This window comes from Serinus canaria, chromosome 2 (genome assembly GCF_022539315.1).
Source record: "Serinus canaria isolate serCan28SL12 chromosome 2, serCan2020, whole genome shotgun sequence".
NCBI classification, from domain to species: Eukaryota; Metazoa; Chordata; class Aves; order Passeriformes; family Fringillidae; genus Serinus; species Serinus canaria.
In genome coordinates this window covers 132,752,716-132,779,902 of record NC_066315.1, presented here as the reverse complement: position 1 = coordinate 132,779,902, position 27,187 = coordinate 132,752,716, and the positions used below count along the sequence as shown (strand labels likewise).

Below are 27,187 nucleotides of genomic sequence, written 5' to 3'. Positions count from 1 at the left end.
AAATGAAATGCACCAATAATGAACAAAAATATTTTCTAATTAGAAGTGGAAATTTAGTTACACTCATATTTCCTGTCATCTTCCCTTTATTATCTATATGCTTAGAATTTAAAGGGCATGTAATAATATACAGTGCGCTATTACATGCATATCCATAAGCTGCATAAAATAACATTTTTATTACTGATATTATTAAAATATACAAGGCCCTCACCTCTAACTCCCTAAAGCAGAAAATACTCCATTGGATCTATTTACAAAGGTAAAAATAAAATAAGGAAAAAGTACAGTCCTGCTCTTTGAGTTCTTTGAAGATGAAGAGTGTCTGAAGTCCACAACACTGTGACTGCCATCAACTAGCCACAAGAACCACTAGTGATGGAGGCAAAATATTTTCTCCTTCTTTCCTCGTGTCCAGCACACACAGTTTCCTTGTGTTACCAAGACTGATTTGCAATACTTTTACTCATAACAATGACATCTGGCATCCCACCTTCTCAACATCTCTGCAAAACCAAACAGGGAGCCTGACATCTACTTACCAATCACGTCCTTATTTCTGTACCCACATTTTCTTCCAATTACTGTGAATGCAGATATTATATTCTATGTAAGCATTGTGCACATATATTATACTTCTCTTGAGAGATACTTTGCAAGTTTCATTGTGTAAATGAAATCCAAAACAAGCTCTTCCACAGACCTTTGATATTAGGATGTCACATGTGTTCTGTTAAAAACTCAGATTTTTTTTGTCAGTGAATTCAAGGAAGGAATGAAAACCTTTAGCACCCCCAAAGGCTTCAGCACATTGTATAGCTAATGGAGGCATCCTGTAGGACAGCAGATGCTGCAGTTTTCTGACTGCCCAGGTAGAACAGACTTAGTGAATTTACTCAATTTGCTTTTTAATAGTATGTGGAAAAAAGCCCCTTGCAAATCTAAAATATATGCCCCAAGTTAACCTTTGGCCTACTAAACAACTTGTTCTCTGACCCAAACCAAATTATACTCATATTCTAATGCAACAGTGTTTAAACTTCTTATGGTGTTTGACCTCTGTCTCATTAGGGTCCCTGATGCTGTATATCTGTGGTGCAATTTACCATTACTGGGGAAAAAAAAGTATGTGCTAGCTTAAAACTCACTTGCTGGGGAAAACATGGTATCAAGCATGTCACAGAACAATCAAGGAAAATAATCCTGTCACCAAACAAAAATTTAAGTATCCTTCTGTTGCAACAATTGACTTTTCCTCTATGTTAAAAATTAGAATGTTTACTTTAAATTAGCAAAATTAATTAAAGACTGCCTTCAATTTTTCCTAGTGGTTTTATGCAACCCTTTTACAATGTTTGCATTTTCAGTAAATAGCACATACATCGGTTAAATAAGCCACCCCAGTATCAGTGAAATAAGCAACCAGTTATGTGTTTACTGACTTATTTTATGTGAATTATGGGGCTCAGCAGCCAGTGGAAGCCCCAGAAGGGTCGAGCACAGCCCTCTGCCTCCAGCCCCGACTTCTGCCCTGCCCTCTCCTCTGTGCTGCCTTTCCTCAAGCTTCTATTAATAAATTAACTACATGACACAATTTCAATGTGAGCAGCTGTCATTTTAACTAATATCATTCTGTAAATCCACCCTAGCAGGCTTCTTCTCTATTGTGATTGGAGAATAGACTTTTTTTGGCAGCTTTCAAAAACCACATCTGTTTGAGCAAGGACCTATTCCTTAGCTGTGTGGAGCAGCACTCTCCCGAAATTCCCTCCCCCCGCTCCCCGTTGTTTTGTTCACCAAAGAAAATGACAATTCTCGGATCTCACCCTTAGGCAACATCCTCCCTAGCAAGGGTTTTGTTATAGTCGCTCAGTGGGCACCGACTGTGATTTCACTTAGGGAGAGATGGAGGCTCTTTACGGCCCTCGATACCCTGTGTCCGCAGCACCAGCGCAATTAACGGGAGCACCCTGTGGAATCACTTAGGGAGATGTCTGGCAGTGCCTGTGCAACCGCGCTGGGGCAAGGACGGGCCCTTCCTCCTCCCGCATCCTCTCAGAAATAACGAGGGGCATAAACTACCCGGTGAGGCCAGGCAGAGGAGGAAATGACACCAGTAAATCACTAATGGAAATGCAAAACCAAGCACTGCCTCGCACAAACTGAGATGACGGCTGGCTTAAAAACGTGCGAGTCACTGCCTGCAGCCACCTCCCTTTTGGCAGCCATACCCGACCCCATCTCATCATCCCGTGCACCAGCACCCATCCCTGTCCCTCCAAGGGGCAGCCTGCAAAGCCATCGTTCCCTAAATTAGGATTTGCAGCAGGAGACGTGCCCCAGGGCTGCCACCTGGCCGGCAGCACGCTCAGTGGGACGCGACGCAACCCGACCGGCCCAGCCACACGTTACACATGTTGGCTTTCCTGCACAGAGTTATCCTGTGGTGCTCTGCAATCAATTACTGTTATACCACCATCATTAATAATTTTCTTAATGAAAATGATTCTGTTGATCTCCGTTGTATTTTAATTATCAGAGTTAAGCATAATTACACTGCAGCTCTGAGCTGGCATGTAGACTCCTTTAGGGCGCAATTTTGTTTTAACACACTGATAATGTAATTTTACATTGTGTCAGTTGTTTAGTTATTATCCAGTCGTACAATTCCGCTGTATTCCTGATAACAGATAATAACCTTAGCACCTCCTATATCCTGAAGTCATTTAAAAAGCAATATTGGAATTTCACAACTAGCTAACTTAATCGCCTTATGATTTTATAATTCTCACAGCTAAATATTTGTACAGACACCCTGTTTTAACAATGCCACTAAACATAGGGTATCCATACATTTCACATAAATGGCTTAAATAACATCCAGAAAAATGTCTGTTCATGAGCATGGCTTTTAGTCTGTGCAACTGTGGTTTTTACACTGTTTCTATTCTGGTCAGTCATAATTTATTTTTTAAAATCCTTTGCTGTTCCAGTGAAAGATTTGCAATAAATAAATATCCCAGCCCCCTCCTAGCTTGTGGGGAGACTCTTAACTGCAGTCTTAGAGATTTTCCAGGTCTGGTGCTCAACTCTGTTAGGGAAAAATACTTCGAAAGTGCACAATGTAGCAATGATGATACAGTCCATGCATTAATACTTCCTACCTCTGCAACTTGCTTGAATTATTCTGAAGCTTTTTTTCCTTTAAAAAACATATATTTCTAAATAAGATTTAATTCATAAAATCTGTCTCTTAAATCTCAGTTTCTAGGACATATCTCAAATTACTGAATAGACTTTCTGAAAGTCCATTTTTGAAACAAGAGAGAATTTTATGATAAATATTAAAACAAAACCAGCATTCCTTTTGAATGTCATTACAGTAGTAAAAGTTTCCTTTAAGAAAATGGAATGGAATAATGGCATGTGACACGAGTATCCAACCTGTATCAGAATTTGTAAAATGGGATAATAATTATTTAACTACCCCTAATGACATGCTTTTCTCTTTTCTAACTTGTCCTAGTATTGGGGAAATGTAGTTATAAAAAATACAGATAGTGATCCTAGACTAATCTGAATAATTAGAATAGCACTTATTTCAAGTATTGAATATTTATTCCTTAGCTATTCACTTTGAATGTACTCTGATGTGTGATTATAAATAAATGTTTCCTTTATCTAAAGATTTGTATAGAAGATGACTTGTGATTGGACTGTAATAATTTAGAAATATAATCCTATATGTGTGCATCATAATAAATCATAAATAAATAAATAAATATGCTTTGTTTCTTTGTCTAGGGAAAATATGAAGTATTTTATGCAGAGAAGGAGAGCATTGAAGAAAAATAGGGACTTAGCCAGCTCAAATTCTCTTTCAATAGAACTTACACTATAGGCTTATGTGTCTGTAACTATTCTGTGTGTAATATGTGGGTGACTGCAGTGCTCAAAAGTGAATTGGAAACCAGACTGACACTCCTATGTTCTCCTGAAGGATCTGGAAAAATTCTGCTCTCAAAGATATCTCTGTAATGAGCTAAAAGGAAATATGGCATGAGCTTCTGAGTCAGCAACTGATCAACCAGCACTATGTACTGTTAGCCAATTCTAAAGCTATCTTCATCTTAGAAATGTGCCAATTTACTCCACTCGTCTCATCTTGAGTTTAGTATGGAAAACAGCTCTCAGGTGACCAAATCTGCTACATGGACAATTCCACACATTTGTTCAGCTAATTGCTTTCAGAAATAACAACGTATTGCTAAGCAAACTAACAAAATTATACACATGCAACTACAACATAACATCGAATTACAGCTACATGCCAGCTGACACCATTTCGTTAGAAGTAATGGCACTATAGGAGACAGAAAGCTAACACAAATCAAAGAAATGTAATCTGGAATGATGAGATACAAATTGAAGGGAGAAACATTATTCTATTTATTTATTTTACCATCTTCTATTTGACATTGTTTTGTGATCCAAGCCAATTAATCTTTCTAGCACAAAAATCCCAACAGAGCTCAAGGCAAGGGTAGATCCTTAATGACGGACAGAGCAGCCACCTCAGAGTGCAAAGAGAGGAACAGAACACAGGGAAAGCAAAGCATATCTAGAACTTACTTCCTGCCTTAGTTTAGTGAAGCAGCAGGTTTTTAACATGTATTTATCCTCAAATTTATCCTCATATAATGCATCTGTGGTAGAGACGCTAGAATTCACCTTGAGTACTGTTCAACTACCTCACCAGACCTTGTTAACCAAGTGATAAAATAAACACCATGATCAGTCAAACAAAATCCATCACCTTTAAATGAAAATACCAATATTTTGGGTTAATCAGATTGCATCAAACTGAAGTAAGTCCTTACTATTTGAAAAAAAAATTGTATTTCAACAGAATGAATCAGACAGGACCAAAACTGTCTAATGAATTAGCTAATGCTTGTAAAATACTTTGAAGATGAAAATCCAACTGGCAAATATGTGCTAAGTATTATTATAACTTCAGAAAGAATATAATACTTGATAAGACATCATCCAGTGGGAATTTGTAGGAGCTATGTTTTAGAGTGAAAGTAGGTTCCCATTACATTAAGAAGTTTTTGCAGAAAAGTTTGCCTGAGTGTATTCAATATTATGAGTATTATGCATTATGAATGCAGCTCTGGATTCATGCAAAAAGCTTCAGTGTGTTTGACACTTTGCTGCTTCTTCCACTTGGGCTGCAATCAGCAAGCTGTGAAGGGAGGGCAGCTCAACCCTTTTTAGATCTGAGCCCAGTTCTCTAGTACTGCAGGTGTTTCAGGTTGTAGAATGAATGTGTTGACATTCTGTAATTATAATAGAAAGAATTTATAAGACCCTGGTGTGCGACTCATTTTTAACATGCAAATTCCCTGTTTTCAGCGTTTCAACTTTCAAAGGCTCGTGGCAGTTTAAAGGCAATCCTCTTATAAGTGTATAAATTGCAATGATTATAGGAACAAGTTGTAATTGTTTCTAGTAAGTTTTTAGGAGTCTTTGATGTTATGATTAGTGTTTTTGTATGTTAATATATTGATATGGGTACTTATTTGCCTGGATGCTTGTATGCTGAAATGGTCACTAGGTTGCCTCAGCAAACAAATCTTTGATCTCAGTAGGTCTGTTTGGTTAGAAATAAAACCTAAAAGAAATTAAACAAAAACAGTGCATGTTCTAAAGTATTCAAAAAGTGCTGAGATTGATGATTGAAATACAAGGAAGAAAAGTCATAGTTTTGCAACCTGATCTGTAGGGTAAATGCCAAACATAGCTACACTAAGTTATTTTTATTCCATGTATTCAAGTGGTGTTTTGTTTCTCTTTTTTTTAAACATATTGTAATGATTCTGTAGCTGCATTTAGAAAGATTTTACAGTGACTGCATCAGATTGGTGCATAGTCCATGGTGCTATGGACTGAACCCAAGGCTCTTTGTGTTGTTTCAAGATGCAAGACAAAAACCTGTGCACCTTGAACCAAAGGAGCTGTTGGATGTGGTGGGTCAGATAAAGCATCTTTGGCAGGCAGCCTTGTACTGACTTGAACAAATCTGAAAATTCACATAAGACACAAGTGACGTCCATTGCCACTCACCAATACACTCCAGTGAAGCATCATCACATCATGCTGCTACACAGAGACTGGAATGTCAGAGGTAACAACCCTGAGACCCAGTTCCATTTATCTTATTCTACCATGATGACACAAAGTCTTTTCATGGTCCAATCAAATTCTCATTCTTCATATGAAGCTGGATTTCAGTTAGTAGTCTACAATGTAATGTAAAGTAGACAAATTATATCCAGTATGCCCAAACAAAATTGTTAAAAAGATTTCACCTATTCAAAGTGTTTGGGTTTCACTGATGTTTCCCAGAGCACTGACTCTCAGAGAGAAATGGATAGTACGTTTTATGCCAGCTGATGTCCTTCAGTGTTTATAAAGCATTTAATAAACCACAGGTACCATGTGGGTTTTTTATAGCACTAAAAGAAAAAAAAGGCAAAACCAGAACATGGAAGAAAAATTGGAACAAATCCTGATATTAAGGGCTTGTTAGTATTAGTATTAATTCTCCTAGTGTGCAACAGGTACATATTTATCTCAGTAGCTTAAACAAGAAATTAAAGAAAAAAATCAGTTTGTGTTTACCTTTGCTGTACACAATGCAGTTGTTTTTGTTGTCTTCTACTCCTTGCCAAGTCACATCCAGCAGCCACTTGGGGCCAGCAGTCAGTACCATAGGGACTGAAGCCTTTGTCTTCTGTAGGAAGGATGATAACAAACAGATGCCATTTGTTCGCCTTGATTAAGAACTTGAATAATAATGGTAGTAATCATTTTATTTGCAAACAACAAAATCTCGAAACCCATAAGCCAAAGTCTTATTCCCCTGCCTCAGGATTTTTTTTAAGGAAGACACAAGCAGGAAGCTTTAGTTCTTTCATTGATTGAATGGCGAAACTATTATCAAGGATTTTCCCAATGATATTGGATCAGATCTCCAAGATTACACAGATCTCTGGTGGCTGAGAATTATAAAGGGAATGCAGATGACTTTCACAGCAAAGAGCCAAGTGTTTAGAAGTGAACTTTAGATACATTGTACCTCATTATCAATGGGATCTCACTATTTCCTGAAACAGACAGGAAAGAATTTAAAGAATTGGTATCCATTTCAAAGATCTGTCCTGGGTAACATTTGTATTATCATAGGAAATTGTTCTGAATGGAGAATGGAATTTTTTCTCCCCTTTGCTATGTGTTGATGTGGGATTTTATCATGTCTGAAATAGTAATAATGCTAATGATTCACTGCAAAAAGAGTATAAAACAAGTTGTATGAATACATTCAAAGACTTAAAAGTAAAGCATGACATCATCACACCTGAAAGGCATGCAGGCAATTTACCATCTCCTGTCTGTATTTCTGATTCTATACTCAGGGATTTTTTACTTGAGGCAATAAGGCAGAGACCTGAAATTTATTAAAACTTAACTCCTTTTACTAATCAAATGGCAAAAATCCTGTGGGTAATCCGGAGTGTGTCAGTATGTGGCACTTAGACTTTTATCATAGACAGTTCTTCTCCTCTGTATCAAGAGTAAAACCGCAAAAGAGAGTACAAAGTAAAACAGTCACAACGTTGATTTTAATTATTTTTTCTGTGATTAAATTCTGTCCAAGACATTCCAACATTTTGTAAGAGAATTTAATTATTTTTATACTGCACCAAGAATTCTCTAGTTGTCTCAGCCTATTTTTTATTGTAATATTCTGTATTACTGACCAAAATAAAAAATTTTAAGATACATAAAATCCTATCTTCATGGACATTCGAGGAGCTTTGCCAACATTTATTACTGATAAGTATTCTAGAAATGTAGTGAAGAATAAAAACAGTTACTACAGAACATATTACATTCATAAAAGCTACCTGAAAATATTTATTGAAAATAAGATATTGCTTGAAATATTTTAGTTATATAAGATTAAATCAATAATCTTAAATAATATATATTTACCACAATTACATTATTTAATAATAAAGATGATAGAAAAAGATTAACTGTCACAGGTCTTCACATTTTTGGGGGGGGGGTTTAAATCTGTTTAGACTGTAATACTGTTTTATCAAGTATACAACTTTCTACTTAATTTTCATTTTAGAGTTTACATTTTTCATACAAATGTTTGTGCATAAGTCACACTTCTATATGCCCTCCGTGACATTATTCATCTTCCCTATGTATTGGGAAAAAACAAATAGGAATTATGAAGGAAACTAGGAAAGAGGAAGGTAACATCTACCAAAAACATACCTACCTAGTGTAAAAATACTGAAACAAGAGACATGCAATGTCTCAACTCCTAATGCTGCTTTCTCTGTGGGAAGTTGAAGAAAGTATGTTTTGCTTTTATGGAGTATTACAAGAGTCAACCCAACTGCATGCATGTATTCTTAATTTAAATTCTAATTAATAATTGACCAGTAGACAAAACAATTTTATTTTTTTAAATTCGTTGAAGTTTCTATGTAAACTCTCAAGAAGCCTGCTATTATCAGTTATGAAATCAGTGTGAAGCACATACACATGGGCTACAAAGAAAATAATGACGTCAACAAGGGAAGAACTGAAAAAGAGATGCAACAGATGAGATGAAGGGCAATCAAAGTAACCCCTCTATCTTCTATCATAAAAAAGTCTGAACTTTACTGCAATTTACACCAAAACAGTACTAAGGCTCCCACAGAAACAATCTAGAGTGGCTTTCCTCACACAGCTGAGAATCACACCCAAATTGAATACAAGCTGTAGCAAGAATGTTGGCAGCTATGGCTGCACAGCAATAATGAAGAGGAGGATCAGGACACACTCCAATACTTGCTGCATTTCTCCAAGTGCCATTTCAGTCAAGCCTTTAACATGTTTTTGTGCTTATATGTGCTTTCAGTCTCTGGTAATCCCAAGTACAATCAAAAGACAGTGAAATATTATCCAGCTAGGAGACTTTTCCAAGTACACCACAAATTATTAAGACATTCAAAAAAGGTTTGATTTTTTTTCCCCAAAGTTGGAGGCCAAGTTAAAAAACAGAACAAACCAAAATTCTATCTTTTAAGTGCAGAAGGGATCATCTATTTAATTTTCACAAGATTTAATTCCTATTTCTGGTTTACTTCTTTCCAGACGTCTGACATTTCATTGTGTCTCTTCCATCTCTAAGGGTATTATCTGCATTAGGGTGGTATCAAAAAGCCTCAAATAATATCAGGATCTTCTTGTGCTGGGCAATAGTTTATCTACATAGACAGGACAAATAATATGTCCTGGGAAAGGATTATACTTAACCACATACTGCTGAGGAAGAATGAGATACAGAGATACCATTTGACTTTCTCATGGAGATTAATTTCTCCTTTAGTAAGGGTAGGCTTAGTCCCAGGCCACTGCCCCAGTTTTCTCCAGACAAGGAGAGGGGCCCAGGCCTCATCCCTTCTGAGGTGAAGCAGCGGTGGCAGCAGGTGGACTAAGCACCAGCAGTCAGCATGTGTGTCTGCTCTGCCATTTCCCATTTACAGGGCTTTTTTGGAACCTAAAGAACTCCATGGTTATCACTAAATTAGCTTCCAGGTCAGCTTGGCAGCTGAACTTGTAATCAGCTCTGCAGCTGTAAGTGGTCTCAAAACACAAGAGATAGGCTGGAGGAGGAACAGGGTGTTTCATCTCACAGCTCTGCTAGCCCAGAAGAACTGGTGGACACCTCAAAAGAATTTCCCATTCTCCCATAGCTCTGCTCCCAAGCTGCACAGATATGTAAATAAACTTATTTTAATATGAAAGCAAAACTTCACAAGACCCCAGCTGCTTGTAAAGCTTGGCAGCTCCACTGAGGGATACCAGCAGTGGCTTCCCTTTGATGCACCTTACTGGCATATTGTGTGAGCTGTAAGGCAGGTCAGGACCACGGCAGCAGTTCTTGGGGTCTGGCATCCTGTGAGGTTTACGCTTTCATAGGTGTTCACCACTGAGAGAGGCTTGCTCTTGTTGTGCCCTATTACAGAGTAAGAACTGAAGCAAGCCTGCTGATTCAGGAAAGGCCATTTCCTTAAAATGGTTAAAATGAAAAGACCCCAGTCCAAGATAACAAGAAGCTATGGTTAAATCAGTCATGCCTTTATCACCTCAAGATTAGACTACTGCAATGCGCTGTACCTGAGGCTACATTTTAAATCCATTTGAAAGCTGAAGCGGGTGCAGAATGCGGCAACCCGCTTCTAAAGCAGGATATCGTGCTTTGAGCGCATTACACCAGTGCTTTCTAATTTGCACTGAGTGCCTGTGGAATTTAAGGCACTGGTTACAACCTCTGAAGCCCAGGACCTGTCTGTTTGAGATACCTAATTGAGACCTGCCAGGTCCTTTGTCTCAGCGGTACAAGCGCAGCCGAGAACCACCAAGAAACGTGAAAAAGGGCTTTCTTGGCTTGACATCCAAGAAAGTCTTAGCAGGGCAACATGTTCTTCATGACAGCTCTTTTATCTTTGGGACATCATCCTCCTTGAATGTTCATGTTCATGCTCTCAGAGAGTTCTATGAAAAATCATCCTGCAATTCATAAGATTTATTTGTCATACTGCAAAATTGAGTTGGTCATTCCCAAAACAGTGGTGGCAGATGTTACTTACCTTTCACTCTTTTCTTTGGGTTTTTTTAAAGTGCTAGCAGGAATAACCCTAGCTTAAGAAATGTACCTTTTTACACACATGGAAAAAGCTTTCTTGATACAGAAGCAACAAAATTGAAGCTGTTGACATGTAAGACTTCAAAAACCAAACATAATTTTTTTTCTCCCTCCAAAAGAACTGCTAGACAAAAGTTTACAAAACATTCTCCCTGCTGCCCAAGAATAATCACAGGGATCTGCTAACATGGGTGTCTGTAAGTTGGGGCCACACAGTAATTACCTCACATTTTTCAAATGAGGGCACATTATAGACCCACAGTATTGTTCACTGCTCTACACTAGGTAACTGTACATTCTACACTTGAGCGATGTTTCCCTGAAAATGTAATTTCTGCTAATGCTTTCATGCCACAACTAGACAAATTTGACAAGGACAAGCAGGGTCAAAACTGTGATCTCTCAGGGAACAATTAGTATTAGCTAATGAGGATAAAAGAGGTCAGGCAGGCATCCACTTTTCACTAACCTTTGTAGCAACTGGACAAACAAGAGAGGTAACCCTCAATAAATGTTTATATTCAGTCAAGAGGTTAATGGAGATAAAAATAGCCATCACAGCAAGCCGAAAATAGTTTTGCACTCTTGCTAAATGGAATCAGTGCTGACAAGTAACATTAGATGGGCTCTTCCCTGCAAAGATTTTTAACATATGATGTGTGTGGCCTGGCAGAAACTTGAGGAAACCCCCACGCTGAAGAAAAATACAGCATGATCAAAGTTGTTTGAAATCTATGAAATTCTGAAGTCAAATGCCAGATCAGTGCTAGCAGTTTCTTCAGAAGCTGTGCTACTGAGCTCATGTTCAGAAAGTCACTGTGAAATGACCATCCTGTCCCAGGCACGGTGTTCCAAGAAGTGTTCAACATTATTTAAGGAGATGTACTGATACTCAAAGGCTTTGTTTCTTACTTACTGTATTTTGATTCCTGCAAATAGATTTTATTCCTAAATCTTCCAAAGAGCCTGAGTTCCCATGGAAGATGAAGAATATTACCAGAATATCTTCATGACCTTTGAGAAAGTTCCAATGCCACCTGGCAGAGTTAGTTTATATAGTCAATTAAAACCAAGAGTGTACTGGGAGTAGAGCTGTAAACATATCTCAGGTGCCTTCAGATATGAGTCTGGGCTAGCAAAACACTAGTTAATACACTGAAAGAGGTTTCTTCTTTGAAATTCAATTTAAATTCAATTGGATCATCACAGGGTTGACATGCTGAAACTGCAGAACATCCCCTCTTGAGAGGTTGGGTTCACCTTTGATGATCACCATACTCAATTCAGCAAACTTTGTAAGCTCATCAACTCAATTCAGCTGGGAAAGGCTCCTAAGGGTCATTCTGGACAATGTGCAATAACAGATATCTGTATAGGTCTCAGACTATCCCTGATTAATTAATATTTGTTTTAAGATGTTTAACTCCATTTAGTGGAGTGGTAACTCCCTTTAATCACCTTTCACACTGACTGTCTAAATGCATTTCTTTACCTTATAACTGATTTCAAATTCATGAAGCTGTAAGACAATCCCATCCAAACAGCCCAATGGACAGACAGAGATCCCCATTTTGTTGTTCATTTGTATGCAATCAGCTGGACTGTCTTTCACTTCCTGTAGCTTCCCTGAAAACTCTAATCTTTTTCCAAGGAGGATTCAGTCTTGGAAGAATATTTATCTCAAGGGCTTTTCTGGAACACCTGCCAGTCAAGGCCCGTGGCAGCACTTCACAGTGCCACAACTTTCTTTGCTGGACATGCAGAGGCAACTCCTTTCCACTAATACAACACTGGAGATGTCAGGAGGTTTTCAGTGCTGTGGCTCCATGCTGATGACAACATCACTAATTAAAGCAAAGACATGAGAGTCTCCAGCTAGAAACACCTACTCTGGAATCTTACAATTGTACCAGCATTTCAGATTTCACAGCCCCCTCTATGTCTGCAGGGAAAATCTTGAAACTTGAACTAAATGCAAAAGAAATTTTGCAATCCTTACTCCTTGTGGTTAAAAAAGAAACTCAAACCCACAAATATTGAAAACCTGATACCAGCATAATGTGTGAAGTTAATTTCACCTGAATCTTCAGACAGCATGGAATAACTGTTTCAGTTATTACTTTACAACCTTGTGGGATCCAGGATTTCAGAGGAGTGTTGAAGAATCTGTAGATGTGCACAAATTGTTACTTGTGACAGACCATGAAAATAGTGATGAAGAAAATAAGTTTGTACTTTCCACCATCTTTTTTTGGTGACAGTAGAAGAAAAATATTGGTAACAGCTGAAGAGGCTGTGGTCAAACCAATGCCTTTAAAAGTTTCAAACACTAAAAAAAGGGGGGGAAAAATGTGCACACAGATGGAATCCCAAAAGACAGCTGGGATTCCCTGCAACTGAGAAACCCTGCTGTTTACCCCAAGAGATCATCACTTGTCAAGTGACAAGACTGAACATACATTTCACTATGTATCACTATGTACATTTCATCCACAAACCTAAAGCAGACCAAAGAAATTGTTCAAACAAAAAACCCCCACCCCCTATCTATGTTAATATTTTCCAACACTTGTCAGGATTTTAATATGATTTCAAAACTTTTATTACTATCAAATGTGATTGCCTAATGCAAATTAAATGTGTGCTAAACATGGGGTTCAATTCATTTTACCTAACTAGAGTGCATTTTTTTCAAACCTGTAAAATAAACATAAATCATATGTCATTTTAAATTAGGTACAAAGTAATGCTGTCAAAAGCAACTCCAATTTGTTCTTTTAATTCAGGATTCCCTTGGAACCTATCTTCAAACTCTTTCCCAGTTCTAAACACTTTAAAATAGATCCATATTCTGGAATACCTGGACCTAGCTGAGTCCTGGTGATTGCTTCTGTCTGCTTCTGTGATCCTGGAGGAGTTGACAACCAACTGATTGGACAGGAATGGAAAAGCTGGAAAATGAATCTCTGAACACTTAGTGATCTTCCACTGCCCACATCATTCTGCCTTGATGGGCTTTCTACTGCAGTCTTTCCTTCCTCTAAAGCCTTCATGTGGCTTCTCCCTATATTTGCTGCTCCCCTGCCCTTTCCTCCGTCTTCTTTTTCCCCGTTTTTTAAATACCTGACTATGTGTAGATAAATTCCTTTCTCAAAGAGCATGGAATGGATAGCAGTGTATTTTGCTGCCACTATCTTTTTCATTTTGTTTTTCCTTTTACTCTCTCTCCTGTTCATTTGTTCTTTGGGAAAGCAGTGTATATATGTATTGAGCATTTACTCAATGACCAGAAGCAGGAAATCATAGTTTGTGCTGTGATTAGCAAAAATGTGCTGAGGATATTCTGAAAATTGACAATTCTGAGTGAATCATCTCTGTTTTGGTGAGTTGATACCTCTGGGTAGCATGAGCACTGTCAGTGTGTCAGGTATCTGCCATGGGTGTTGAACCTTCCTGCTGCACCGTAAAGTTGAATACTTTGGATAATACCATTTCAGAGATGACATGCACCTGTACTGATGAAATCACACACTATAGAACTTATCTTTAGACAAGATATAATGCAGAGCTGCTTGCACACTTTCACACTGAATTACCATTGCATTTTTCCTACTGGGTTAACCTCACTGTTGTAAATTACTGTGTACTCCAAGAATTTAATCTCTCTTTCTACTAATGAAGCCATGTTGATATTTGCCAGTAAACACTTTCTGAATGCACTTGCTTGACTGTAACTTATTTCACTTTTGCCAAACGCTTCTCACAGAAGACAGATGAACACTCTGCTCAGTATGGCTCAGCTGCAATTCTGCAAACATTGAATTTAGTCTGGACAGGCTGATGGACCAAACTGTGGGATAAACACTCAGTCCCTGGTAAGCTCCTGACAACTGGACTCCCACTTTGCACAAGTATCATTTGGGCTTGGGGCAGTTAATGTGACAATAGGTATTTCAGATGATCAAGGGAACAGTAACAGAGGTTTTTCCAGAAGACATGAAGTAATTTATATTGTGTATGGAATAATTCTGACTGGTCCCATGGTCTAGCTATTTACACCAAAGCCATCCAAAATGATTGCTGTATTTCCAGTTTAGTTTAGTGTGGTACTGAATAATTTCTAGTTTAGAGAAATTTTGTGGGTTTTTTTTTTTTGTTATACTTTTTTAAATCCTGGAATGGATGATTTAAATCACCTTTTAGAGAAGCCCAAATTTCATGTGTCATATGCTTATTTTTATGTAAGGAATAGAAAAAGGGGTAATGATAGGACAAGGGGGAAAAGCTTTAAACAGAAGGAAAGTAGTCTTAGATTAGCTACAAGGAAGAAATGCTTCACCATGAGAATAGTAAGGCACTGGCACAGGTTGCTCAAACAGTAAGATTCCCTACATCTGGAAGTGTTCCAGGCCAGGCTGGATGGAACATTGAGCAGCAGGTGTCCCTGCCCCCGTCAGGGGGGTTGGAAGTGCAAGAGCTTTAAGGCCCATTCCAACCCAAACCATTCCATGATTTTATGAATCCATTCAAAATTAAAAAAAAAAAAAAAAAAGGAAAAGAAAAGGCATGCAAAAAGCCTTCTAAAAATTATCCATTACACAGAACTACAGAATACCTAGTTATAGATTCTGCTTATTATATATATTTATTACTTTGTTTGCAACTGCAACTCAGGTTGTGTATTTTACTTTAGGAAAGTGAATATTTTTGTCATAAATGGTGAATAAGTCGTGCTTTAGCAGTAGTAAAAGATAACATTTTTAATTTCAACCTTTTTTTTTCTTTCTCCCTAAAGAGAGAGAAAATAAAAAGTTCTTTGTATATGCTTGTCCCATATTTTAACTGTATAAACGAGTGCAGCTCTATTAGGATTGCATTTCCAATGAATATTGTGAGGTCTTTATGAAATACATATTCAATACAAAGGCATTGTCCTCAATGGTGTAGGTATTGCAGCACAATTCTCTTGGTAATGCATTACACAATATCTGAACTTCACTGCTGTGCACACTGAATGCCCACAAAATATTATATATAAATTCCCTTCTAATTTGAAATAGAATTGGGGATTGGAAAAGAATCTATGCCTTTCTTGAGGATCTTAAAAGATTTTTATGCATCCTTTTATTAGCTGTTTATATACATATATCTCTTTACTTAGAGGAAACCTGGTACTTTAAAGTAAGAGCATAAATCCAACATGCAATCCTCTGCCCAAGCTTTATGTCTGTTAAGACAGAACAATCATTTAAGGTAGAAGTTTAACACATGATTCAACAACCAGAAGCCTATATGTATGACTTTGATTAATTATTTTTAGTTCGGTTAAAACATCCAGTTTATCTCCTTTTAAGATTATCCTTGACATATTTAGAAATCCTAATGCAGATTTTATGGCCCACACCTATCCCTGATGGTGCTAATGGACTAGGTATAATGAATCATTCTAATTTGGATGAAAGGACCACACAACACTGTGGCAGTCCTTTAGAGAATTAAGGCTCAATTCTGATCTTCCAGACTTATGAATGCATTTTTGGGATTAGGCCGCCTATCGGTACATCTGTTGAGTCTCAAGGGGTGTATACTCAGCTAAGTATTCTGACCTTCCAATGTACTGTATCAAATGTGTGGCCTTGGGATATGAAAGGATTTGATTACAACTGTATTTTAACACTGATTTAATATATAATTATGGGGTAAAACCTAATTCCTCCTTACATCCTCATGTAGAAAATTCCATCACTATTAAGCAGACACTAGGATATTTTTTCCCCAGTGAGCGTGATAGTAAATGGAAGAAATTGAAACACCCACCCAGGATAATGTAAAATCAAGGACAATCTTCTTAGGGATGGCTTTAAAATCAGCTTCTCATATCCACAAAAAAACAAACTTAAATGGTCTTCTGCAAGTGTGTTGCTAGTTGGTGCACTGTTGCATTATGCATGACACTTGACAGTTTATGTATAAAAAAAATAAACAAGGTTTCTTTAGTGATTCTTATTATTACTCTTTGCTTTCATGTTCACAAGTAATGAGGAGAGCAATTAACTTCACACACACACACTATATATGCAATACTGATAGGAAAGTTTACAAATAATTGAAATTATCTGGTTATTATCAAGTCACTTATAATTTCTGTTTTTCTAGTTTATCAAAAATGAAATGTTGTAAAATTTCCTTTAGCTGGTTGAAATTTCATATGGTATGCTTTGTGTTTTCATGTATTTTTTAAAATTCCACTGAAAACCCCTTCCCAAATATTATCAGTGAAAAAAAAAAAAAAACCCTCAAAATATAAAAATAGACTTCAAAAGAAAATCAGTTTATTAGATTTCAAGATATGACTGTGCAGTATTTTAGGGATTTAAATTATTTTCTATACCATCCAATTTTGCATAGATTTTAAAATAAATAATAGTGGCATTAAGTAACTGATTAATATGAGGATTACAGACAAAATACTTTCCAAAATTCTGTGTTTTCTCATCAATATGATCTCTCACAGATCTAAATTACAGATTCATAGTGCTTACATTTTCTTTATCATTTCAGAAAGCTTGGACCAAGAAGATGAACTGAGCAGAGCAGCACCTTCACCTTGCAAGCAGTTACTTTCTTCCAGTTGAAGAATATGCTACACATAATCAGGCAATTATTTTCCCCACTGACTGCCTTAAAAGCATGAGGGTTTTGTTTTACTGTTCTCACATAAAAATTAAAATTTCTCTAAAATGCTCAATGACAGATTAAAAGCACTCTCAGGTTTTGTAGTTTGTATGACGTTGTGTAATGCAGCTCTGGTTTAAATTGTTTCAGTGTACTGATCATATGCAGCACGACTAAGAGCTGCAACTGCACAAGTTTCCACAAAAAAAAAGTTTCAAAAGAATGGGTGAAGGTCCTTCACTGGGACTGGAGATAAAGATGGAGAATCCAGCAGCAGGACTGGTGTGTACAGGGCTCTGGTTCCAGTAAGACTCAACAAACAGCTCAGATGAGAATCTAAAGTCCAGGAAAACAGCCTGTAGCTTCGAGATTAGCTTTCCCACACTATTCCTGAGCTAAGCCAGTACAAGCATCATCATGAATGCATAATTATGATTATGCACTCTACTATTTCATAATAGATCTTAACATCTGGAAACAAAGAAATAGCCTAGGAATGCTGTTTTCAGGCTTCTGGTTTTGAACACAATGAAGTTAAGGGTAAAAGACTTTCCATAAGGAAAAACAGTTCCAAGAATATGCATTTTACTTGGAAATTTCATACAGATAGTTATGAAACATTTACACATAAAAGAAGGGGTAAAAGGGAGATAGGGACCCAGTGCTATGTTTATAACTTGAAAATAACAATGAACAAAGCCCAAACCCCTCCCATACTAACATATTTGTGGGAACTTACAAAAAAAACCACCCAAAACCCTATCACTTGAAATAAGTAACAATAGACAAAGAAACTGGAAGCTTGACAAGTTTATTTAAAGGATCTTTTTTCAACAAGAAATAAATTTGATATTTTGAAATTCTTTTCAGCAAGAATTTCCCTATGAACCAAAGTTCATCTCTGGTACTGATGGATATACACAGGCTGGCATCCTATGTTTAAATGACAGTGTTGATAAAAGGGTGATTGCTTAAAGGGAGCTGATGGATTCATTCACTGCCATGTGTAGAAACAAAACAGTGTGAATTTGATGAATGCAGTGACTGGGTACATCTATGATTAAAGATTGCTGGTATCAAGCTCTTGTCAGTTGCCACTTTATCAATGAAGCCACTTTGGGCCAGCAGTGCTGGAGCTCAGTGCTCTCTGATAGGGCACCTTGGGACCTGTAAAGACTCTGAGATCACAAATCCAAGGAGTGGTTCTCAAATGGGAGTGGGATGACTTTCAAAAGTAGGGAGCATCAAAAAGAACAACAAATTTGCACACAGGTCCTATACAGGGGTTAGGTTAATTTTGTTGTTGTTGCTGTATGAAATGAAAACTCACAGTGGTAATAAGAGTCAAGCTGAGTACAACCACATTGCAGACTGAATTTAAGTGATTAGAAAACTATTCTACTGTTGGCTAAGACCAGTTTCACAAAAAATTACTTCCTAATTCCAAAAGGTAATTTTTCTTTGAAGGTCTTCCCTGCTTCAAAGAACACCCAATCCAATCCAATAAAATCAAATCCTTTATCCTTCCAGTAAAATTTTTGAATGAATTTTCAGATACCTGAGAAAGAAAAAAGAAAAAAAAAAAGACAGCTTCCAAATGTTCCTAGCACTTCAAGGTACCAATGAAGCCAATAAAAGGGAAAAAGGGAAAGAAAGACCCTCAGTTGTGTGTTATGGAGCCAAGAAAGCAACCTAACACCACAAAGCACCCGGTGTAAATCAAGCTTGCAAAGAGCAAAAGCTTTAGAAATTGGCAGAATGAGAGCAGACCAGCCTATCAAACCCCACAAGTCACTACAACTTTAGACCAGAATTTCTCTTCTTATCACAGAATTAGGCATTAAAATGCCACACTACTGCAGCCACCATATCCCTTTTAAACAACTACCTCGTATCACTTGGCACAAAGTGGCAGCAGCTGCTCAAGGCAGACTTGAGCCTGGCCTTCCAGCTGAGCAGGGCTTTTTCCCTGCTCCCAAGAGACATCAGCCTTCAGGTGAGGTGTGAAGCTGCCATCAGCATGGGGCATTGCTCTCCTGTGGCAGCCTCCAGGGTTACTACAGACTGTGCACAGCTGCTGCTGTGGTCACCGCAAGCCTTCTCAGCTTTTCAGGGAAGGAAATGAAAAATTGCCTGATTGTCACAAGTCAGATTCTGTTTGCACATTGAAGGGAGGTGGTCACATCTGCAGAGCCTCTGACAGCTCCTGCTGATTCTGAGGAGAACAGTTGGATGATGGAAATCTGCCTCTTCACTCCTCCACTGTAGAGGTGACCTTTGATCAAACTTCCTTTCAGTAAGCTGTGGACGGTGAACAAGTAAACACAAGCTACCACATCAAACAAAAGGAGCTTGAACCCAGGGCTGGTGGTGCCATGGCTTTGGGTTCACCTCAGCCTCTGGAAGGAACAAAGGGATGCTCAGGACCAAGCGCTCCTGCTCCATGCAGCTCAGGGAGATCCAGCCCCTGCTCCTTGAAAGTTCAAGTGAAACTTGATTTACAGCCACACCTTGGGCAGCAGGCAAGTGCTGGGAGAGCTGAGAGAGATCTGGACAAAGAGTGATGGGAGGCAGAGGCAGGGGGCAGTGGGTTCCCTTAGCATTATAAAAATGCATCTTATTCTGTTTTTAATCAACGAACCTTATCCAGCAATCAAGGCAGATATATAATAAGCTGAGCTACTCTGTAAATCTAAACATTTCCCACAAATAGAAAAGATACAGCCTGAGCTCCCTGATTGTTACTACGGCAACTATCTAAAATGAAAATCTTGTTAACCCTTTGCATGCTGTAGCCACCCATGCATCAGTGTTAGCTGACTTCTGTGCACTTATCTCTCCTTTTTCCCCCTCAAGAAATTCATAATTGTATTGCTTCACAGTAGTTATGCTCTGGTTATCCTGTTTGAGACTGAAAGAACTGTGATAGGTGGTAGTCTCATAGGTACAGCTGAGTTTTGTTACTTGCTCATTACTGGGATTATAGTTCAAAAAACAACTAAGAAAACCGAAGAGAAAATCCTTAGATTACTCCAAAAGGCCTGGGATTTTGATTAAAACCTTGACAACTGGAATGGGATGTTTTCTAATAAACCACACTCCTGCCTTTTTCCTATTAGTTATGAAATGATTTGGCTGTAAAAAGCATATTTTTCAGAGGAATTATATCACTGTACTGTATTATAAACAGGCTACTTTTCAAACACTTTTTTAAAGCTTCTCTTTCTAAGTACTTCACAGAAGACTGGCAAGGATTTTAACAAAATAATATGTTAACCATAGTGCATTGAAAATTAATGGACAGGTATTTGACTTGAAAAATTCCTTCAATGCAAGAAAATTTAGACAAAAAGAAAACTGATTTTCTAATTTTTACCAGTCACAGATAACATTGCAATCAAATTTATACTTGCATGTACCTGGATATTCCAGACAGTTTCATTATAATATCTATTTGTCAGCATCCTGACAAAGTGAAACACTGCAGTTTGTACATCTTCTACAATTCATCACTGAAAACAACAGAAGCCATAGAAATTTTTCCATATCCAAAGTAAAAGAAGCAGGACATGGTCCATAGACATCAATTTTATTGATTCTTTTGCCTTCTGCCTACCATGTAATCAACAGAGACCCTTCAGTATTGGACAGAAATAGAATTTTATGGAATTTTTGGAATTTCCACTTTGTTGTTACTGGGACTGAAATGCTTAATTGATATTTTACAGAATTACTTCATTCACTTCAATACAGATAGTTTTAAAAGATCATTACTTGAATATTTATAACACATATATATTAATAAACAACATATTTTTCTATACAAAAGCAAAATTTACATATAAATGAGCCCATATAATTTGAAGTGACTGAAGTAGTGTGTAAATTATCTTAAGATCTGGAATGGTGTACACATGAAACTGAATGTTATCAAGCTTTCAATACACTAAAATAAAAACACTATTTACAATAAAATATTAGTTAAATATCAGTATTACAACACTCAGTTTCATTAAAAAGAAACACTGATTTTTAAGTTTAACTAGAATTGTTTGAAAGTTTGAGAAAATAACTGGTTTAAAAAAGAAACTGGATACACCTAATAAATGTGTATGGCAGAGAATGATGCAAGAAACCTTGATATGTGCTCCTCTTTCTTACAGAAAATTGAACCCATTTAAGTGGACAAGCTAACTTTACTTCTTCCTTCTTAATAAACACCTATGTGACAAAAAAAGCTCACAGACCTTGCCTGCACTGTAAATAAACAGAAGAGCTGATTGATGGCACTGGGCAAAAAATGACATTCCTTGTCTGACTCAAATTGTTTTAATTGTTTAATGTTGATAATTTAAGATTTTTGGAGAAGAATAAGTGAGGTGCATCACACATGTAAGGATGGTGCTGGAATGCACACAGGTAAGCAAATGTTTACCAGGAGAATGGCTTGAAATAGTTTCTCTGATTCAGAATGTGTTCCAATCCTATTTTCCAATGTCTGAAACATTTCCCATTTTTCTGTAATTAATATGATATATAGCATTCCAAGTAAACTTACCTTTCACATTTTTTTAAAATCTATTTCATAAAGTCAAATGGACTACATTTTCTAGAGTCAAATTCCAAATTTACAGTACTATAATCACTAGATTAATCCTAAAGGCTTTTCAAACATCAAGTCTATTTATCAGTATTGGCTTATTTCCCAGGAATATGACCAAAATAATCTAGAAATGTATTGGCTAGTCAACATACTACACATAATTCTAGGAAGGGATACCAATCTGAATGTTCCACTGTTTTATTTCAAGAAAGATTGTTTTCTTTTAAAAAAGCAACATCACTATTTATTTATTTATTTATTTACTATTTATTTATTTATTTATTTATTTATTTTTCCTACAATTCCACCTTGTTTCCATATTACCTTTAAATTGCTGAGTTTCCCAAACTGGCCTGCTACCCAACTGACTTGACGTCCCCTTATCTCCTACCAGGTATGTACAGATCCCAACTCCTTGGCTTTGCTATAGCTGTATATAATTATTTTGAAAGGGAAAGACTATTTGTATGTGATTTATTTGTCCAGGTCAATTCTAAGGACTTGTTTTCTTTGGGACAAATTAGGGTAAAATATTTTCTTTCCTGAAGAATCTTTAAAGACCTGGGGGAACTTGACCACATATTCCCCAGAGAAGTCATCCCTTCTCGTGGGTATCTGCCCTTCTTGATCAGCTCATGGAGCTTATAGCAGTTAAAGGGTTTTTAAAAAAATTCAAAAGAAAGAGAGCATCATGTCCTGCACACAGTACTGGTGATGTAGGAGAATCTGCTCTGCTACTAGAAATAACCAGTGAACCTCAGTAATCCAGCACACAACTAACTCATCATCTGACTGCCCATCTCCATTTATTCAAACTTAATCTAAAATATTCCCTAAAGCCTAATGAGCGAAAACTTTTGATATAGCTATAGCTAACAGCCAACTTTGGCAATTATCACTGAGAAGAAATCAGCTAAGCAAGAAGCAATGCTTCTGATGATTGTCATATGTAATCTCTTGGTAGTTTCTCACTGGTGTCTAGCAGAGAAGAATCATAAAAAAGGTGAACTGCTGGGATCTACAGATGGTTCAAAGAAAACTTCATGGAAATAAATTATCCAGTAATGAAAAAAGCATTCCTTCCAATTATAGTAAATTTTTAAGAACATATGATAATTATACAGAATAAAAAAAAATCTTCCAAATCCTGACTAATTGTATTATGAACCCTCTAAGTGTTTTCTTTAAACTTAGCACTGGCTTAAAGTATCCAAAATAAAATATTCAGTGTAGTTCCATGCAAATGCCAGGTTCAAGACTAACAGTTCACAAAGGTTATCAAATCTGTCCAGGCATATCTGTTTGGTTCTGCAGCCTCATCTGTAGTTCCATAACAGACAAGCAAATAGACAACAGGTCATATTTTACTTTCAGTAACAAAGACAATATTCCCATTGGCATCAAAAGGAATTGTACCTGTGATTCAGATAATAGAATTTAAACCAATCTTTGCAGATCATCTTCTTTTTTTTTTTTTTTTTGAGTATCTTGACTGTCAGCAATTTAATGACATCAAAAATTTCATTTTGAATTCAAAGGGAAAAAATGTTGCTACACTTACATACCCCGTCCCCAAACACATCAAGCCTGATGCTTAAAATATTTGTCTCTGCATTACTCCAGCTCAAAATACCAGAAGTCAGTAGGAGTTGATGTGGGACAACCTTCAAGGATTACAGGCTGTGTATATCATAAGCATTTACCTATAGGAAGAAAAAAATATCCTTTTCTATTTCATTGCACTTTATAAATGTTAGCATAATTGGAGGTAAACCTACTTTAATTTCCTTTACATATACCACCAGCATTCATAGTCCATTGAAATTCCAAGACTAGTAAGGAATTAATAATTGCACTAAGGAATATATTCCATTTCTTTTGGTTTTTGGCTTTTTTACCTGAAAATAATTACCAGTTAAAGAAATAAAAATCAGCTTATTCAGAGCATTGAAAAACCACAAAAAGGTACACAAAGTACTGCTCTCCCTGATCTCAGTGGCACATCATTACTCATATCTACAAATCCATAATAGGGCTGTGTAATATATGAAAAGACTGCAACTGGAGAAAAATGGATGGAACCAAAAATGTACCAACTAAATACTCAAGAAGAAGATTAAAAGTTAGGATACTAAAATAATGACAGCATTAGAAGCATAATAGGGCATAATTAACTCAGAGAAGGATGCCAATACAATGCAAATAAATGCACTGACATGCAGTTCATTCTAGGAACTAGTATGCTACATATCTGTGCATGCTGCTCAGTGCATCCTTGTATGTTGTCCAGCATCACGTGCTCAAAGCAGGAGATTCAGGTCCCTACATTCATATACTTTTCCCTGTCAGTTTTCTGCAGCTATAAATGATGATGTATTTAGAGATTATGCTCATGGATACCTTCAGCACCATATTTTTCTTGAGGACATGTACTTTGCAAAAAGCTTCTCTACTTCTGTCCCATTTCCTGCACCAACATTTAAAAAACCTATGTATTTCAACATCCCTATAGAGTAACAGATTTAAATCCTTACTTAAGAAGCTAAAAAGGTTGCTCAGACAAAGTCTTGTTACCATTGTGCCTTCTATACTCAGGCAACAACAGGCCCTGCCCAAAGGAATCGCAAAGGAGGGAACAAGCAGAGCCCATACTCCAAAATCTATTTAAAGCTAACTATAATTTTTTTTCTCCTACAGTTATCTCAGAGTGTCCCTGCTTTAAGTACTCATGGTCAGCTAGGCTTTATCTTTGGAAATTCATGGAGTTTTATTTTACTTGCCCTAGAGTTAGATTGTGTGAGGAAGGTATTAAAAATTCCTTTTTCTATATCAGGTCTGAAAGAAAGCTCACATTACCTGAAATCAAAACAAAAATGGCAAAAATTTGGCAGGAACAGATTTATTTTAATATTCAAATGATTTTTTGAAGAATCCATCAATTTTAAAATCTGTTGCACTGAGAGACCACCAATAGAAATGACATCGAAAGCAAACACTATGGAAATAAAAAGTACAGAGAGTGAAAAAGGGCATTACATGAGGAAAAACTCTAAAATCACTCTCTGAATCATTGTTTTACTTATTTAAAACATTTAGAGCCAAGATGAAGGCTCTAGATTCATTTAATAAACTCTGGCCATGGTGTCTTATATTAGCAGAAGTTTTTTAGTTTTCATTAGTTCTGAAAGATTTATTGCTTAATAGATTGAACAAATATATTTTACACTAGCAGACTTTTGGGTTCCTAAGTCTTTTCATACATAAGTATTTTATCTTTTAGCATCCTTTATCTTATTTTCCATTATATTCTCTTATGCTTTCTATTTTACTTAGTGGTTTAGTGACTGGAAAGGAAAAAAGAGAAGCAAGATATATGAGTGAGTCCTGAAATCTTCCTCTTTCTCATTCTGAGCATGGCTATTAAATTCAGAAATCATTCAACAGACATTAGCTAATCAACATTACTCTGAAGGATTACATTATATAACAGGAGATGCACCAACTTGTATTAAGAAACATTTGACTTCAAACTACATGCTAAAATCAACAGGAATATACTATCTTAAATACTTGAGCAAAACTCAGTAAAAGATACAGTAGGCAAACATTGTAGTCAGCTCAGCAGTGATTACCAACTCATGCTCCAAATTCACTATAAAATGAAAATCAATATTTCCACAAGTTCCTGCAACATAAAAGATAACCTTCATTGATTTTTCTAGACTTAGGCCTCACTGATAAAATCTAATATAAATTTTCAACCACGAGGATTTGGATCAGAGCAGGGGTGATAAGTCCTGCACATCTCTTAAGAGGTGGAGAATTTTTTTTTTTAAAGTGCACGTTCATACTATTTATAATTTGCCCTGTGCAAGTGAAAGCCTTTTCCACCAGCGCTATCAGGGATCTCTTCTAATTTTTATTACTGTGAGGCTAAAGCCTGTTCCAGATAATTTGGAAATTTCAGGGGAATTGTGATAGGGCTGATGGTGCAGCCCTGGCTGACTTGAGAAAAGAGCTAACCCGTAATAGCCTCCATGGCCGTGCTGATTAAATGTTGCCATAGATGAAAGGCCTGCCATCGCCGCAATAAATTAACCAATCACACAAATCCCAAGTCAGTGCTAATCCTTCCTTGATACTCTGATCCTCTGATCAGCTCAAGGAGGTAAAGAAACTGGCTTGTGACGCTTGGTGCTCTAACCCCTGGATTTCATGTACACAACGAGCTAATGATATCTTGCTGACCAGTTCAATGGGATGAACTTCTCTCACAACCCTTAGGGAACACTGTGGCCTTCTTTAAAAAAAATGACAAGCACATGGCAGGTTTTGTGTTTTACTGCGACACGGTGGGAAAACTAACCAGCACTTGTTAACTGTTACCCACGGTGAGCATCAAACTGGCGCCTGCTATAAAGCCCACTGCACTTTGCAAGCGCCAGTGATGGATTAAACAGGAACCAAGACACTAAGCCAAGAACAACTGTTCAAGTAATTGTGATTAAGCTATCCCCCTTTCCATAGGGAAGTCTGCTACCTTTCCTATTTGCCCAGTTTTTATCCTGTGCTTACAGTTTTGAGAGGGGGAGTAGGAGTGAGGATGTGTGTCCTCATATCCAAGAGTGCACAAGAGAGAATGAGAGAATCCCTTTACCTCTTACTCTTAATTGTACTGCCACAGCATGATTATAATCAGATTTAGACATAGGCTCATTTAATCAATTAACAGAAGGCCTGAACACATGCAGCATTTTCTCATTAATTATGTGAATGCTGTCTTTCCAATACACTTTGTGAAATTGAGTCTGTGCAGCCTGTCTTAGTATACTTCATAATTGGGGAAACTCTTTTTTTTGTGGTAATTGGTTGCTAAAAGTAAGAAAGCTCTGGGGTTTGCCTCTAGGGCTTCCACACATAAAGAGTTTTGAAAGTACTTCATTATCTCTCCTGGTCAGTTCTGTGAAATTAAAACTGTTTTTCCCTTCTTCTTTGAGGAAGTGGTTTGAAAGCAGGGTTTCTAGAAAATGTCTGTGCAAATGTGTGGGGTGAGTGTTGGCATGTGTGTCTGTGCTCATGCAAACATACACACATCCACATAAAATCACATAACCCTGGCTTGTCTT

General features: G+C 37.1%; 1 protein-coding gene across 1 annotated transcript in view; it reads right to left on the bottom strand.

The window, feature by feature from the left end:
• ZFPM2 (zinc finger protein, FOG family member 2) overlaps nt 1-27,187 on the bottom strand; it is a 306,016-nt gene that overhangs the window by 105,324 nt on the left and 173,505 nt on the right. Inside the window, exon 5 of the mRNA XM_018912975.3 lies at nt 6,688-6,799. Coding sequence (XP_018768520.2) covers nt 6,688-6,799 — 112 coding nt within the window. The remainder of the gene's footprint in view (nt 1-6,687; nt 6,800-27,187) is intronic.